Source organism: Nannospalax galili, unplaced genomic scaffold (assembly GCF_000622305.1).
Source record: "Nannospalax galili isolate Female #2095 unplaced genomic scaffold, S.galili_v1.0 scaffold84, whole genome shotgun sequence".
Classification (NCBI taxonomy): domain Eukaryota; kingdom Metazoa; phylum Chordata; class Mammalia; order Rodentia; family Spalacidae; genus Nannospalax; species Nannospalax galili.
This window is the reverse complement of record NW_008352272.1, coordinates 731,901-750,123: the sequence shown is the minus strand read 5'-3', so window position 1 is coordinate 750,123 and position 18,223 is coordinate 731,901. Positions and strand designations below refer to the sequence as shown.

Genomic DNA, 18,223 nt, shown 5'->3' with positions numbered 1-18,223 from the left:
CTAAGATGCATCTCTTTCAAAATTGGCTGTAAATTTTCAGCTTTACAGTTCAATTATTACAGTTATACAATATTGTATACAGTATAAACTCTATGAGACATAAATTAAATGACGTTTTAACCTTTAAAAAAGATCTCCATTTCATTATTAAAATACACAGTTTCATACAGAAAAATTCTTTTTCAATGCAATTGACATTGGATGTTTGCACATGCATTTCTAATCTCTAAATATCTAATTATTACTAGTCACAGTTGGTTGCTTTCTGAGCTTCTAGGGATCTGAGCATGGATATAAAGTCATCAGGTAGATTTCAATGGAATCTGTTTTTAATTGCTGTCACATTATTTTTCATGGACTATTCAGTTGCTGACAGCAATACTTAGCTGCTTTACATAAGATAGGGTTAAGCAAACAACCAACTTGGTTAAAAAGTACTCCCTTTTTTGCTGGGCATGGTGTAGCACATGCATGTAATCTCAACATTCATGTGGCTAAGAAAGTTCAAGACCTACCTCACAAGATCCTATCTCTAAAAACAGAAGGTTAAGGGATGGAGCTCAGTGGTTTGAGCACCTGTCTAGCCTGCATTAGGTTCAGTCCCTAGCACATCTACCCTCAGGTGAGAAAAATGACACCTATTTCACAGGATTGGGTCCTCTGGTGACTGAAGAGTCCAAGCTTGAGTCCTGCTGTCCCCAGTACGTCAGCCACATTTTTAGCTTCTTTGTAGAGGATTCTGACCAATTCTGTCTCTTCATTCAGTTTCCTTGAGTTAACCCTTGCATTTTGATTTCCTCATCTGCATAGTGTTCCAACGACTCTGCAAAGCTATCTGCAGAGCTGCTGATGCATGCACTGAATGCCGAACATGGGTTAATGTTGTGTTAATGTTGGTGTGTGCATTGGTATGTTGGATTGCTTCTCCCCAGGGAGGCTGAAGTTTTGGTAACTTTTTATTTCATGAAGAGTCCTCATGGGAACTTAAAGATGACAGACTTCTTGACAAAGTAATTTGAAAATGGAGTGGAAATTAGAGCTGTATGTGGCAGTTGTGTTTATTTGGTGAACTGTGCTCACTGGGATGTTTCTGATCTCTCTTTAGTTGCTTTTCCTGCCATTTTTTTCTAGCTCTTAATCATTTACTTCTTAGCAGTTGTCCTTTGAAAGAGTAATGCAGGCTGGAGAGATGGCTCAGCGGTTAAGAACACTGGTTGTTCTTGCAGAAGACCCAGGTTTGAATCCCAGCACCCACATGGCAGCTAACAACTGTCTGTAACTCCAGTCCCAGGGGATCCGACAGCCTCTTCTGACCTCTGTGGGCATTGCATGACATGACTACACTTACCTACATGCAGGCAATGCATGCATACACATAAAATAAAAATAATAAATAAATAAATTTAAAAAAAGAGAGTAATGCAAGCCTAATGTGATTTTTTTTTTTTCCAAATTAGCAAATAACCCTAGTCATGCCTTCCAGTTCTAGGCCTGCATCCCCCCGAGATTAATTCTTTAGGTCTAGAGTGTGATTGATTCTTCTTTCAGGTGGGAACAATATCTATTAGTGACCCCCTCAAGATAGCTAGGTTAGTATCTCTGACTGCCTACCTATCAGATCCTTAAGGCACTTGAAAATAAAGACTAGCAGAAACCAGCAGAAACACTAGAAAAAAAAGTAAATAGTACTGCATGATAGTTACATGGCAACAAATCTAAGATTATAGGTTATATTATGTGGTTGGTCATTTGTGGTCTTAGTGTTGGCAGCTGAATTACTAAGTGATCTTTAACACACAGGTTTTTTTCCTCCTGTTCTCTTAGTAAATATGGCTATTCAAGTAAATCACGACAATTTTCTGAGTAAATGTTTGCTTGTGTGTAATACTTCAGTTGAATATGGAATATGAATATGAGATTTGTAAAATTGTCACCGCATGCAGAAGAGTTGTTTGGACACGGCACTTTAGGAAATAGGACTGACAAGGGTGTCGGGGTCTTACATCTCACAGCCAGGGCTGCTTCCCTTACACATCTACACCCCAGCTACTTTCTCCAAGTGCAGTGGCTGAACCTGGATTGCCCGTCACCCTAGTTCACCCTGACTGCTCAATTGTCCTGACTCTAGAATTCTTTTATATGTTAGGATTTCAGCAAGAAATTATTGAGGGGTTGTTATGTTTTAGGCAGTGTTGTGGGCTCTTGGGGTAATAATGAACAAAGCAATGAAACTCTGTCTATGTAAAATTAGTAAATATGGAAAACTGGTGGTTGAAGGATAACCAATGCTACTAAGTATCTTCCTAATGTTGACCTGCACGTGTTTGTAATGTACTCGTCATTTTTCTGAGCCTATGTCATATCCTTTTGGAAATGATTAACACTTTAAAAATAATTGTACTTCTCCTTTATTCTAGATATAAATCACAGTACTTCAGGATCCCATTATGAAAATTCCCAGCGGGGACCTGTGTCTTCTACAAGTGACTGTAGCACAAACTGTAAGAATGCTGTTGTGAACGACTTGTTGGAAAAAGAAGCATGGCCCTCAGCCCCTGGCAGTGATCCAGAGTTGACTTCAGAATGTATGGATGCTGATTCTGCCTCCAGTTCTGAGTCAGACAGAAACATCACTATCATGGCTTCAGGGAGCACAGGTGGTGGAAAAGATGGCCTTCGGAACAGCACTGGACTAGGTTCCCAAAGCAAGCTTGTGGTTGGTAGCAGCAGCAATAATGTGGGCCATGGAAGTAGTACTGGGCCATGGGGCTTCCCCCATGGAGCTGTGATAAGCACATGTCAGGTCTCTGTGGATGCTCCTGAAAGCAAATTGGAAAGTAGCAACAATAGAATGAATGCTTGGGGCACTGTAAGTTCTTCATCAAATGGAGGGTTAAATCCAAGCACTTTGAATTCAGCTAGCAACCATGGTGCCTGGCCAGTATTAGAGAACAATGGACTTGCCCTAAAAGGGCCGGTAGGGAGTGGTAGTTCTGGCATCAATATTCAGTGTAGTACCATAGGCCAGATGCCTAGCAATCAGAGTATTAACTCTAAGGTCAGTGGCTCTTCTACCCATGGTACCTGGGGCAGCCTTCAGGAAACCTGTGAATCTGAAGTGAGTGGTACACAGAAGGGTTCATTCAGTGGTCAGCCTCAGGATATTACCACTGAGATGACTGGACCAAATAACACTACTAACTTTATGACCTCTAGTTTACCAAACTCCAGTTCAGTACAGAATAATGAACTGCCTAGTAGTAATGCAGGGGCCTGGCGTGTGAGCACAATGAATCATCCTCAGATACAGGCTCCATCCGTTATGAATGGCACTTCCCTTTCTCACCTTAGCAATGGAGAGTCAAAAAGTGGAGGCTCCTACGGTACTACATGGGGTGCCTATGGTTCTAATTACTCTGGTGACAAGTGTTCAGGCCCTAATGGCCAAGCTAATGGTGACACTGTGAATGCAACTCTAATGCAGCCTGGCATAAATGGGCCTATGGGCACTAACTTTCAAGTTAACACAAATAAGGGAGGAGGTGTATGGGAGTCTGGGACAACAAATTCCCAGAGTTCACCATGGGGAAGTGGAAATGGTGCGAATTCTGGAGGAAGTCGAAGAGGATGGGGAGCTCCTGCACAGAACACTGGCACTAATATACCCAGTGTTGAGTGGAACAAACTGCCTAGCAATCAGCATTCCAGTGACAGTGCAAATGGCAATGGTAAGAAGTTTACAAATGGATGGAAATCTACTGAGGAAGAGGATCAGGGTTCTGCCACATCTCAAACAAATGAGCAAAACAGTGTGTGGGCCAAATCGGGAGGCCCAGTGGAGAGCGATGGTAGTACAGAAAGCACTGGACGCCTTGAGGAAAAAGTAACTGGGGAAAGTCAGAGTAGAGATAGAAGAAAAATTGATCAGCACACATTACTCCAAAGCATTGTAAACAGAACTGACTTAGATCCACGTGTCCTTTCCAACTCTGGTTGGGGACAGACTCCTATTAAGCAGAATACTGCCTGGGACACAGAGACATCACCAAGAGGGGAAAGAAAGACTGATAATGGGACAGAGGCCTGGGGAAGCTCTGCAACACAGACTTTTAACTCAGGGGCATGTATAGATAAGACTAGCCCTAATTTAAGTAATGATACCTCATCTGTATCAGGGTGGGGTGATCCCAAACCTACTCTGAGGTGGGGAGATTCCAAAGGCTCAAACTGCCAGGGGGGGTGGGAAGATGATTCTGCTGCTACAGGAATGATCAAGAGCAATCAGTGGGGGAATTGTAAAGAAGAAAAGTCTGCATGGAATGATTCGCAAAAGAACAAACAGGGGTGGGGTGATGGACAAAAGTCAAACCAAGGTTGGTCTGTTTCTGCCAGTGATAACTGGGGAGAAACTTCCAGGAGTAACCATTGGGGTGAGGCCAATAGGAAATCCAGCTCAGGAGGTAGTGACAGTGACAGGTCCGTTTCTGGTTGGAACGAACTTGGTAAAACTAGTTCTTTTACTTGGGGAAATAATATAAATCCAAATAATTCATCAGGATGGGATGAGTCTTCTAAACCTAATTCTTCCCAGGGATGGGGAGACACTCCAAAGTGTAATCAGTCTCTAGGTTGGGGAGATTCGTCAAAGCCAGTCAGTTCTCCAGACTGGAACAAACAACAAGACATTGTCGGATCATGGGGAATCCCACCAGCTACAGGCAAGCCTCCTGGTACAGGCTGGCTGGGGGGACCTATACCAGCCCCAACCAAGGAAGAAGAACCTACAGGTTGGGAGGAGCCATCCCCAGAATCTATACGACGCAAAATGGAGATCGATGATGGAACTTCAGCTTGGGGAGATCCAAGCAAATACAACTACAAAAATGTGAACATGTGGAACAGAAACATCCCAGATGGGAGCAGCCGTTCTGACCAGCAAGCACAGGTGCACCAGCTGCTACCGTCTGCAAGTGCCATCTCAAACAAGGAGGCGAGCAGTGGCTCTGGTGAGTATCCTCTTACGGACTCCAGCGGTCTCATATACTGGAGAGTATTCTGGAGGCAGCCTTTGTCTCAACTTACTGTTAAGAATATTTGTTTCACAGAGTGTCTGCATATGTACGTGAAGGCCTTTCTGCTGTACTCTAGAAGAGCTTGAGAAAAATCACAGGTCACAGCTCTCCTGTTGGCAGTGTAGTGACTCTTACATATCCTGCTCTCTGTTAGGAGAAGTAGAATTGGGAAAGCAGGGTCACGTGGCAGTGCCGTACGCTTTGCTCAGTGGTTCTGAATCAAGCCTTAACCTTTCTGTTTTATTGTTGGACTAAAATAAAAAAGTGCCTGAGTATAGTGCTTTAGAAATTCGGTGATGTATTTCACCTTAAAAGGATTTTTTTTTAAAGTAGGCATGAAATCTAAGTCTACTTGGGTAACAGTGTAGGCAGAGTGTACATCTAAAACATTGCACCATAACCTTCCTGGTGTATTTCTACTTCCCTCATACTGAACTATTTCTTTTCTCTACAAGTTATCCTGGCACCATTTTTGCTGACTCTTAATACTCATGCATTGCTTTTGCTGATGGGACTCTTGATAGAGAGGTCAATGTTTTCATGAATTCTCATTTTAGTACTTTAAATCTAGTTGATTAATTTACGTTTATCTTTTAGAAGAAACCGAAACTGGTATCTAAGGGCAAGAATCTATTTACGTTCTTTTAAACAAATTATGTTTATGGTGCCGGGTGTGGTGGCGCAAGCCTTTAATCCCAGAGGCAGGTGAGTTCAAGGCCAGCCTGGTCTACATAGTGAGTTCTAGGCCAACTAGGGCTACAGGGAGACCCTGTCTCAAAAACAAAGAAAAAGAAAATTACATTTTTGTGACAACTTTGGCCTAATGTAGATAAAAGTTTTATTTTTTAAATTTTATGTGTATTTTGCTTGTATGTGCACCTATGTGTTCAGTGCCCATGGAGGCTAGAAAAGAGCATCAGATCACCTGGATCTGGAGTTTGGGGTGGTGATGATCCTCCATGTGGGTGTTGGGAACTAAATCCAGGTTCTCTACAAGAGCAGTCAGTGCTCTTAACTGCTGGTCCATCTCTCTAACTAATATTATAGATTTTTTTTCTGTGATTTTTTTTTTTTTTTCCTTCCCGGTTACTAGAGGTATAGCTCGTCACACTGTTGCCAGCCTCATCACTGCCTCTGCTCACTGGGGCTCATTCAGAATGACCTGGCTTTTCCAGGAATTAATCCCACCCTCAAAGGAAGACCATTTGCAATAAATTATTCAAAAGAATCTGCTCTAGGACTAGAGATTAGTTTTAAAAGAAAGGTTAAAGAAAACACTATAGTTAAAAGTTATATGAATGAGGACTAGTTTGTATTCTTTACATAGAACATGTTACATCTTTTGCTTCTAAAAGCATCATTCAGTATGTGAACATGAAGTTCATCTTTGGTTCCCCAAGCATTCTTTATTGCCCATAATTCCCCTGTGCCTCCTTATTATCTGTGCTGATGACTTCTTTTCCCACACTTCCTAAAGGTTGGGGTGAGCCCTGGGGGGAGCCTTCTACTCCAGCCACAACTGTGGATAATGGTACTTCAGCCTGGGGTAAGCCCATAGACAGTGGTCCCAGCTGGGGGGATCCCATTACTGCGGCATCCAACACATCCACATGGGGCTCCAGCTCTGTTGGTCCACAGTCATTAAGCAAATCTGGTAAGTTGTTTGTAATCCCTGGGAGCCATTTTCTAGTGGTGGTGGTGACTGACTTAACTATATTTAAGCAATGGACTAATTTTCCTAAATTATCAGTAACATAGCCACACGATAGGGCATATACTAGATGGTATTTTAGTCATTTTTCTCAAAACTGTTAACTGCTAATGATTTACATTTCCTTCACCAAATCTAAATTATCTTGTACCTAATTGGACTATATAGAACTAATCTTAGCAGCTTTCATGCCATTCAACCTGAGAGACTGGACAGTGTGATGTGGGCCACAGAGCCAAACTGTCAAAGCCTATCAAAATTCTCGAGACGCAAATGAACTTTGCCCTCCCGTGTTGGGCACAGGATACCCTGTAGGAACCCCAAGGTTGCCTGTGACTTCAGTACTCAAGTCTCACCTGTTTGCAATCCTTTGTATCATTTCTGAAGAGTCAATGGTCATAGACAGGAAGACATTGTTGCCCATGTTCAGAAACCCTCTGCTTTGTAAAGATATGGGAGGTTATGGAATTTTTAAATAAATTGTTTTTAATAGAATTTCTAATGCAGAATAAAGCATATTTCCTGTCATGCAGATTTGGGAAAGAAGTAAAAGTAAAGTGTGTTTTGTTTTATTTAGGTCTCTTGTCTGTTCTTTAATGTATATTTGACCTCTGGGAGGAATTATTACATTGAAGTCTATGTTTCTTTGTATCGTAAATTCATAATCAGGGCCCAAATCTATGCAAGATGGCTGGTGTGGTGATGACATGCCATTGCCTGGAGGCCGCCCCACAGGCTGGGAAGAAGAGGAGGATGTGGAGATTGGAATGTGGAACAGTAACTCATCTCAAGAGCTTAACTCATCTTTAAATTGGCCGCCGTATACCAAGAAAATGTCATCAAAGGTAAACATTTCAAGGGCAAAGCTCTTGAAACTTAAAATTCCAAAGGTAGTTTACCTGCAGAAAATTAACCTCTCTGCCCATTTATGGCAGTCAGTACAGCCCAGGCAGCCCCCAACTTAGATCTAGCCTCTTGAATGGGCAGCTACCTAGAAAAACATAAAGACCTTGGGAACTTCCTTTCTCCCCACTGCTACAGCTTGGGATTTCTCTTCTCCTCCACTCCACCAGTGCTGCCTGGGGCAACTTCAGCCCCAGGAAGTGTCTGCAGTGGTGATGATGAAGAGAAGGGCAAATCTCCACATTGACTATCCACACCACTGCCAGTCTCCATCTTCCATTCTGCCTCCTCACCCAGAGTCCCAGCTCCTCTCCTCTTACCCAGAGTCACCATTCTCCTTACTCACCTACCATTCCTCGTCCATCCCAAAGGTCCTGTGACAAAAATCCCTAGGAATGGACTGAGTTGCATTGTATATGGGCAGATTGTATTCCTATACCTGGCTTCACACAAGAGATGTGGCATTTGTTCAAAATACAGCCTGCTATATCCAAGGTCTTCTGAAAGATTGGAAATTGGACCGGTTCTCCAAATATCTCTTGTGTAGAGCCAAGTTGGGGAACTACTGGCTCCTGGGAGGGGGTTTTGAGGGCTGGAGGCAGATTCTCCAGGGGACATCTTTCAGAATAGGTACCTAGCCTCCAGTGACTCTCAAATATCTTTACCCTGTTTGAGAATGATTGCTTAGGAGGGACTTGGTAAGTCATATATGCAGTGGGTAGCTAGCCTATCTCACCACCAAGGCTGCTCCCTTCTAATCCTGGGATTCAGTCTGGGACCTGCCATTTTCATGTTCTACTTTTTTCATTTGGCTGGATTTGCCTATTGCTGCCTGGCCATGTAGCTTATGAATTGCTTTTACATGTTTTACATGAATCATTTGATTCTTATGACCTTCTAAGTAGGATGCTGAGGAGGAATTTGAGACTGGAAAAGGTGGTGACTTGCCCAAAGTAGTGTAACTAGTAAGTGACAGAGCAAGGACTTAAGTTTAGGTCTTCCGATTCAAACCCTTGTTCTTCCCACTGGACCATGCTGTTTTGTGACTTTGTCTTTCCTTACAGGGTCTGAGTGGCAAAAAAAGGAGAAGGGAAAGGGTGTGTAGCCTTTTTACTCTTTCTCCTTGTTTCTACTAGTAAAAATCTTTAGAAAGCAACTGCAAACTTTTATTTAGCTTCTGCTGTGTGCCAGGTACTGTGCTTGGTGCTGGGGATTCAAATGCACTTATGAGCAGCACCTTCGAGGAGCTCATAGTTTCATGTGGGGCATCAGGAGAACTTCAGGAGAGTGTAAATTAGAATCTGGAAGATGCCTGGGGTGGGATGCATTAGGAAAATAGCCTGAACTAACTAAAATGTAGAAATTCTAGAAAGTAGCAGGAGATCTTTCTCTGTACTTAGAGAAAGGATAAATTAAAAGTGTTCTCATTATCATGCTGAAAAAATAATTGAACTTTGCTCTTTATTAAATTATAGAGCCAGTGAGATTGAGTAGAAGTCAAGTCAGTGCCTTAAAAAATTATTAGTTCTTTAGGGAGAGCTGTCTAATGTTGGGATGAAAGGCCAGTTGGAGTAGAGGAGAGACCAGAATTAGGGATGTCAGGAAGCTCCTGCATCAGTTTCAGGTAGAAAGGAGAAACAGTTAGGAAGGGGCTAATTGGAGAGACATTTCAGAATAGAAGGGACAGAACTTGGCAGCTGTTTAGACAGTGGGTAGAAGTGAAAGGGGCTGCACTTCAGATTCTTTGAAGAGGGTTAGGTGCTTGCTTCAGAGACCTGCCTGGGGGTGGGGGTACAAAGCTGTGTTCTGTTTCGGTCAGAAGGAACAGGCAGGAACAACGGGAAAGGGACGTTAACACACAGACTTGTCCTCAGGCCCTCACATCAGTGTGAGCTTAGGGCTCTTGTTTTCAACCTCCCTGTACAGACTGTTGCCAGTCACAGGCCCTTGGTTCTCCCTTCAGTTCTCAGTGCGGTTATGTCCCACAGAGCCAGCTCAGTGTACGAGTCCCAGCTCTGTTGCTACTTGGGATACTGTGTTCTTGGCAACACAAAGTGAGATTTTTAAAGACTTCCTCATGTGAAATACAGGGTGCTCCCCCCCACCCCCGAGTAAAGTGCTGATATCATAATTAAATTATGGGTGAATTGGTTTCTTACGACTAACTTGAGAACCTAATTACTATTCTTTGTTATGAGAATTCCAAAAATCCAAATGATAATAAATTTGGGGGAACACAGTCCATTTGTATGGTGGGAAGAAGCCCATAATATTCCATTATGGTGGCTTGATTTTCTTTTTGTGGGTCAAGTCCCTTTGTTTCTGTTTTTTCCTTCTGACTGCTTGCCTTTAGAGATTTCTCTATACATTACAGCTATACCAGAGGATTGGAGCAAAGGAAGTTGAAAATCAAATAAGTTGTTTGTTTTTTTTTTTTTTTTAATTGTTCAACAACTCTGCTAAGAGTTGGTTGAAGGAGAAAGTATTGGCTAAAAATGAGTTGGGACTTATCTTGAAATTTTATTAGTCCGTTACTGTGTTCAGATAGAGGTGGCCATGGCATCTTTTCTACTCTTCTATTTTACAAAGGGAATGATGAAAGGTGGAAACAAACAAGAAGAAGCCTGGATAAACCCATTTGTTAAACAGTTTTCAAATATCAGTTTTTCGGTAAGTATGTCTCCGCAGCAGCGCCCCTGCCCTCCCTCACCCTTTTACTGGTGGTTTGTAATTTAGCCTTCAATTTTATTTTTTGTTTTCTTAAAAATTATTCTTCACCTTTGAGTCTGTAAAATGTGATTGAAATTGGAGTAAAATTAATCCATCAAACCTTAATTCTTAAAGTTTTGTAAATTTTGAGCACATTTCAGTAAGTTTTATTGCTAGGTACGGTGGCATAAGCCTTTAATCCTAGCATTAAAGTTCCAGGAGAGCCAGAGCCTCATAGTGAGACTATGTCTCAAAATTTCTTTTTTAGTTTTATTAAAACATAAATGAAAAATGGGTCTGGCAAGATGGTTCAGTGGTTGAGAGTGCTTGCTGCTCTTCCAGAGGACCTGAGTTCAGTTCCCAGCACTAAGGATAAAGTTTTATGATCCACTTGAGTTTCATATAGTGAAATACAGTTTTCCACCTTTTGTTAATTCATTGATAAAGTCTGTTTGCATGTTGCTTTTTCTTAACTACAGAGAGACTCACCAGAAGAAAATGTACAGAGCAATAAGATGGATCTTTCTGGAGGTGAGAAAATTCAGTCTGAGTTTATTTTTGTCACTGATAAGCATATCCATATCTTGATGAAAGAGGCCTCACTGACTAGAAGAGAGCAGCCATGGCTGAGCTGCACACTCCTGGGAGCTGCACTCTGTGAACATGCAGTGGTTAAGTAATTTGATGACCCTTCAAGGGACGTGTCACTGTAGTGGTGATGTCAGTCTGTGTTGTCTCAAAGCCCTGCCTACGGTAGGGACTTATTTTAGTGAAGAGAGTCTACTCATCTGATCAGGGAGCAGTGTGTCATGACAGACAGCTCAGACCATCGTCAGAAATGCCAAGTAGTCCGTTCCTGAGGTAGACACAGAATTGGGGTTGCAGGAGGTCAGAGGTGGATAGGTGGCGCAGTGCGGTGAGGCGAAGGTGGCGCAGTGCGGTGAGGCGAAGGTGGCGCAGTGCGGTGAGGCGAAGGTGGCGCAGTGCGGTGAGGCGAAGGTGGCGCAGTGCGGTGAGGTGAGGATGCTAGGTGCTGCAGTGGGTTCTAGTCGGGAGTTTGACTGACTCAGCTGTATTCTGAAAGACGGGATTAAAAAGAGTTCTTACTTTTAGTGTACAAAATGTCTCATGTTTCCATGAATACATACTGTACTTTGTTCGTGTCTTTCCCATCACCCATGTCCTCACCTTCCCACTGATCCTCCTCCTCAGTAGTCCCCTTTCTGCTTTCATGACACATATATATGTGTATATAGTTACTCTATGTTTTTTGTTGTTGTTGTTGTTGTTTTGATCTTTTTGAGACAGGGTCTCCCTGTAGCCCCAGCTGGCCTGGAACTCACTATGTAGACCAGGCTGGTCTTGAACTACAGAGATCCACCTGCCTCTGCCTTCCAAGTGAGTGGTGGATTTAAAGGCATGTGCCAGTGGTGGTGTCTTAGTTTGTTCTTCATTGCTGTGACAAAACACTCTGACCAGTACCAACTTGGGGAGGAAAGGGTTTATTTGTCTTACATCTCCCAGGTCACAGTTCATCAGGGAGCCCAAGGTAGGAACTCAGGGCAGGAACCTGGAGGCAGGAGCTGGAGCACAGGCCATGGAGGAACGCTGCTTACAGGCTTGCTCCCTTGGCTCCTGCTCAGCCTGCTTTCTTATGCAACACAGGCCCACCTGCCCAGGGGTGGCACCACCCACAGTGGGCTGGGCCCTCCCACATCACTCATCAAGAAGATGCCCCTCAGACATGGCCACAGGCCAGTCCAATAGAGGCAATTCCCCGATTGAGGCTCCCTCAACCCAGGTGTGTCAAGTTGACACTAAAGCTATCCAGCACAGGTGGGTTTACAGCATGTGCTGTAATAGTTGGTTAGTGTTTCAAGGTTCCAAACTGAGAAACCAGATAGAAGGACTAAGTGGAGAGTAGGATTAGGCTTAACACAGGTTGATTATTACTGTTAAACCATTGGTTGTGGAAGGTGAAGAAGAGTGCATGAAATCTGACTCGGTGTTTCCTGGACAGTTTAGTAGATTTAGTTGGGAGAGAGAAACTGTATAATGGACTGAGTAAGAAAAAAAGTAATATAAATTAAACACATTATTAGCTAGCAAGGAATTATAGTAGCAGTGGATTGCTTTGTAAAAGGTAAAGGAACTTAGCTGGGCATGGTGGCATACACCTTGAGCCCCAGCAGAGGCAGGTGGATCTCTGTTGAGTTCAAGGCCAGCCTGGTCTACATAGTGAGTTCCAGGTCAGCTGGGGCTACAGGGAGATCCCCCTGTCTAAACAGACAAACAAAAAAGGTCAAGGAACTTTAAAAAGAGAAGTCACTAAGTCACTAAACCTAGGACTGACATGTTGTGACATGCTCAAGGAAGAGCACTCCATACCCCTTAGACTCAGCTCCTGACTCTTGGGCAAGGCACATTGCTATGGTGCTACCCTAGTGTGACTACATGAGGTCCACCCTCAGATAGCAGTAAAAGCCAGTCTCAGGAAAGATGCCGTGCTGGGAGCACACTGCTGCACAGTGGATGCTGTTGGCAGTGCTGACTTCTAATGAAACAAGCCTTGGAACCTGGAAGAGAACACGTACATCACAAGGTGGAAAGCATGTGGAAGCACTGCAGGTTGACTACCTGTTATCCAAAACACTTGAGACCAGAGGCATTTCTAATATGTAAATTTTGGATTTTAGAGGTTTTGCATAGACAAACAAGCGTCTGTAATCCAAAATGTTCCAGAACTGACATTGAACATTGTGTGCACAGACGATTTAGGTCTGAAGTTTCTAGGCTGTACCCTCCTCTGTAGCTGCTCTCAACGCTTCGTTGGCATCAGTGGCCTCCTCCTTGCATTTCTCATTCCCTTCTTACCCTGCTTGCAAGTGGAACCCTAGGTTTCTGGTTCAGTTATCCTGGGACGACTCAAACCTCTGTCCCAAAGATCTCTACTTTCAGCACTGCCTGATTTTGTTACTGTTGTTTTCTCTAAATACTAAGAAGCAACTCGGAGAATCCTCTAGGTTCCACACTTCCTTTACTGCCTTCACTCTGAACAGAGTGGTTCAGTTTCTGTGGTTTTCTCTTGGTAATCAAAGCTGTTGGCTCCAGACCACAGACTGCCTTTGTCTGCCTGCTTCATTATGTCATTTGGAATTCAGAGTGTCTAGGTAGCATGTTTTATTATTCATCTTCTTGGGACCAGATTTGTCTTGTTGGAAGTCTTGTCCCTCTCAGAGACCACAAGGTCTAAACCAACAGATGTTACTGGAACAGAAACAGGAGTTATGGAAATGGCCTACTAAGTTTCACTGAGAGAGAGCCACTATCCTGTTCACTCTTAAGGTATGTGTCTAGCCTCTCAGACCCCATCCTGGAAAATAGAATTTGTTCCTTCAGGGTGTTGTTTCCCAGCTGTCATTGTAGTTGTGTCTTTCAGTAAGCCTTTCTACTTAGTTCTCTAGAAGCTTTCAGGTGATAGCCTGTATGCAGATACCAGGTAATTCCATGTCCTGAGCCCATTACATACCTTCTTTGCTGTAAAATCGTTGATCTAATGCATTGCTGTGGGGGATGCAGTGACAGTGGAGAAGGTGTTGTCTGAGACCATGACTAGCAGAGGCTTTGTAGGCTAAAAGAACCCATATCCCAAAGTGTCTATTCCTGTTGTGGCAGATCTACCACCTGTGTGGCTTAATTGAAAGGCAGAGGTATGTAATAAGCGTACTCATGGGAGATGCTGTGGACTGTGATGTCGCTCACCCAGGACCCTGTTACAAAGCTGTTGTCTGTGGGTGTGAGGAACTGTCCACAGTGCCGCTGACCAGCCGGGCATAAGGAGTTGATCAGTGCTCTAGGCTCCCTCCTTAGCAGTGTTGCTGGCTTATCCTCAGTGCTGACTAGAAAAGGAAGAATGCTAGCAGGTCTAGGTGTATTTTCATAGAGTAATCAAAAGATATTTTCAAAGAGAGAATTTGGAGTTCTTGTTTGCATACGTTACTGTGAGACTTTAAGAAAATGCCTCACAGACATGGCCACAGGCTAATCCCCTGGAGGAAATTCCCCAACTGAAGTTCGTTCTTCTCAGGTGTCTCTAGTTCCTGTCCACCTGTGCAGGAGCTAAGAGACAAATCAGCAGCCGGTCATTACTTGAATTAAGAGTACTATAAAAGTAGCAAATTTGATAGCAAGACACTGAGTTTGAAATTGCTTTGCAAACTGTGGTGGTGTATACTAATAAGCATGTCTGGATGCAGAGCTCTGAACAGATAAGGTAGAAGGTAGCAAGTGCACTACATACAGCATGGAGTGATGGATCGAAGAGCTCTGGGAAATGAGAACATTTAAGGAATGATCTTGGGAGAAGCAAGAAGAGTAGGGGTAGAACAGTGAGTTCTTCAGCAGCCCAGTAAGCACAGAGCCTTAAGAGGACACCATGGTTGTTAGGAGCTTGATAGTGGGCTCCTTGGTATATGAGATTCTGATTATAGAACTGATAAGCTAAGGGAGAATGGAGAAAATGTAATCTTTAAAGATCAGTTGTACAGACAAAAGTAATACGGGTCACCGGAAAGGAACAACTTGGAGAGACATAAGGAGAGTTAGTTGCATTTGTTCACAGGAACAAGGGAGAGAGTTCAAGGTGTCTACCTTGAGTGGACAAGTGAATGCTGGTGCTTCTCACGGTGGAAGAGAGCTGTGGAGGGGGTGCTGCTTGGGATTATTGATGCTCAGAAACTTCTATGTTTTTGTCTTTTTGAGACAGAGTCTCTCTGTAGCCCCGGCTGGCCTGGAACTCACTATGTAGACCAGGCTAGCCTTGAACTCAAGAGGTCCACCTGCCTCTGCCTCCCAAGTGCTAGGATTAAAGGCGTCTACCACCAGGCCTGGCTGCTTAGAGATACTTTTATAGGTCCTGAAAGGTAGATTGTTGAGGTAGCTAACATAGAGTAAGGGCAATATTTTAAGAAATTAATAATTTTTCTATTAAAATTTTTTTATGTGTATGAGTGCTTTGTGTGTATCTAAGTTCACCTGTGTTGTGCAATACCTAAGGAGGCCAGAAGAGGGTATGGGATCCCCTGGAACTGTAGTTAAGAATGGGTGTTAGCTACCATGTGCGTGCTGGGAACCCAATGCAGGTCCCCTGGAAGAGCACCAGTCACTGCTGAACCATCTCTCCAGCACCTTTGTAAAATTACTATTACTAATTTTTAAAATCTTTTTGAAATAGGGTCTCTCTGTAGCTTTACCTGGCCTAGAGCTTGCTGTGTAGACCAAGCAAGCCTCAATCTCATAGAGATTTGCCTGCTTCTGCCTCGCTTTAGCTGGGACTAAAGGTGTGCTCCACCACACCAAAGAAGTTTTTCTTTTTGTTAATTTTTTTGACTTGCTTGCAACTGGGGTATTCTGATGGTGATCTCGAGAACATTAACAAAGAAGCAGTAGGTAAGATTGTAAGAGTGAGAAAATAAGGGGACTCAGGAGAATGGCATCTTTGTCAGAAGTGACAGTGAGGGCCTGAAGTAGACGTGTCCAGCAGGCATTCAGAGATGTACAGTATTTGTATTTGGAGGGCCACTTGAGTGGGGTGACTGTTGAAACCTTGATAGTGAGAAAAGAAAGGTGAAGAGAAGAAAGCTGGTAGAGGCATAGTTAGAAAGAAGATGGGGAGTGTACTAAGCCTGGGAGGGAGGGTCCCACAGCCGCTGTGTGGAATGGTGAGGACAGAGCTTTGTCCTCTTCTCCAAGATCTGTGGAGCTAGGTTGGTGGTTTAGAGGCTTGGCCCTGTCCAGCAAAGATGATTATCAGGAGTTTCCATGAGAGAACTCTAAACACCACAAATCAATCAGAATGGAGAAGACCTTAGAGAGAGGAAGACATGGATGGTCCTGTCTGGTTTCTAGCTTCCCCTGTTGCTCAATAGGGGCAATAATAGCAAGTTGTAAGCATTTAGTCAGTATAACTGGAGCATTTAAAGTGGCACTTGGCACATAGTGAATTTTTAATAGATGGTGGTTTATCAAAGTGGATATTTTTGTTGTTGTGTTACTTATAGAAATTATTTTCATTGCAAGATAAAGCAGGTTAGGGGTGGAAAGAGGTCATTTGGTAAAGTTCTTGCCTTACAAACATGAGGACTTGAGTTCAGTCCTCAGAACCCACATGAAAATGCTAGGCATGGTGGCATCCACTTACAATCCCACAGCTGGGTAGGCAGAGACAGGAGGATCCCTGGGGCTCGCTGGCCAGCCAATGTAGCTTAATTGGTGAGCTTTAGGCCAATGAGGGATACTGTCTTAAAGGAGATGGACACATTCTTGAGAAAGATGGTTAAGGTTGTTCTATGACTTCACATAAACAGGTGCACGTGCACACACAAATTAAGCAGATTAGAGGCTATGTAAGATGTCTAGGTTGCTTAAGAAGTCTTTAAAATGGACTGTTAGTTTGTTTACCAGTCCATTTTCAAGTTAATTGACTCATAATCTGTTAAAACTCAGCTGCAAAATTTCTGAAATGAAAGTATTTTTCACACATCCTTGTCAAAGCAGAAATCAATTTCACTTTGGAAAGTAAGCATTTTGCTTTATATGTTTACTGAAAAGAAATAAACTTGTTCTTGCCCTACTGATAACACAGTTTCCTACATTTATTAGGAATGTTACAAGACAAACGAATGGAGATAGATAAACACAGCCTGAATATTGGTGATTACAATCGAACGGTCGGGAAAGGCCCTGGTTCTCGGCCTCAGATTTCCAAAGAGTCTTCCATGGAGCGCAATCCTTATTTTGATAAGGTATGTATGATCCTTTAAAAAAAAAAAACCCCAAAACTCTGAGGCTAATAAATCAACTATTTTCGCATACTATTTAGAAAAATATATAGTATAAAAAGCAAGGCCACTGCATTTCCTATTGATGGACTTGTACTCCATTGTTTCACTCTATCTCAGTTTAGCATAGGGATTGTGTTTATATTTTCTTCTTAACCCCATGAAATATGTCTGGCTCTTTTTATGTGCTCTAGAACCAACACTAACCTGATATCTTCTGTTTTCTACCTGTTTCCTGTTGATCCTGGAATATCATGTGACCTCTCTTCTGTTCCTGCAATGATTTCTCCCTTCTACCTGTTTGCTTGGCTGGTGTTGCACATCTTTCTGTCTGTTCAATCAGGATGGCATTGTAGCAGATGAATCCCAAAACATGCAGTTTCTGTCCAGTCAAAGCATGAAGCTTCCCCCTTCAAATAGTGCACTACCTAACCAGGCCCTTGGCTCCATAGCAGGGCTGGGTATGCAAAACTTGAATTCTGTTAGACAGGTAAGTCCAGATACATATTTTAGGCTCTCTCTTGAATGATTTGTATTATAAAGTTTCTGTTGTATGTAGTTGCTAAGTTTAACAGTAATCTGGTATGGTAATGAGGTGACACTTTTTGTTACTTTATTGCTTGTTTTTCTAGAATGGCAATCCCAGTATGTTTGGTGTTGGAAACACAGCAGCACAACCCCGGGGCATGCAGCAGCCTCCAGCACAACCTCTCAGTTCATCTCAGCCCAATCTTCGCGCTCAAGTGCCTCCTCCATTACTCTCCCCTCAGGTAAGCAAGCTCACCCTCTCCTCCACTGTACAAGGAAAGAACCTTGAATAAAGTTTGAGTGAGAGGACCAGTCAAGCATCATCATGTTTATTGGCATCCTTGAGGTGCAACAAGTTGATTAGCTGCTGATGTTACGAAAGTGTGTGAGAAGGCTAAACAAAAGTAATGGTTACTTAAATCCAAAATGTACCATTTTCATCTCTAAAACATTTTTACCTA

General features: G+C 43.0%; 1 protein-coding gene across 3 annotated transcripts in view; it reads left to right on the top strand.

The window, feature by feature from the left end:
- Tnrc6a (trinucleotide repeat containing adaptor 6A) overlaps positions 1-18,223 on the top strand; it is a 208,528-nt gene that overhangs the window by 175,502 nt on the left and 14,803 nt on the right. For 2 of the 3 annotated variants that reach the window (XM_008849202.2, XM_008849204.3), the window contains exons 6-14: positions 2,418-5,006; positions 6,550-6,726; positions 7,453-7,628; positions 8,751-8,783; positions 10,276-10,356; positions 10,875-10,926; positions 17,056-17,198; positions 17,578-17,724; positions 17,867-18,004. In XM_008849202.2, coding sequence (XP_008847424.1) covers positions 2,418-5,006; positions 6,550-6,726; positions 7,453-7,628; positions 8,751-8,783; positions 10,276-10,356; positions 10,875-10,926; positions 17,056-17,198; positions 17,578-17,724; positions 17,867-18,004 — 3,536 coding nt within the window. The remainder of the gene's footprint in view (positions 1-2,417; positions 5,007-6,549; positions 6,727-7,452; positions 7,629-8,750; positions 8,784-10,275; positions 10,357-10,874; positions 10,927-17,055; positions 17,199-17,577; positions 17,725-17,866; positions 18,005-18,223) is intronic. The other variant, XM_008849205.3, reaches the window with a different exon arrangement.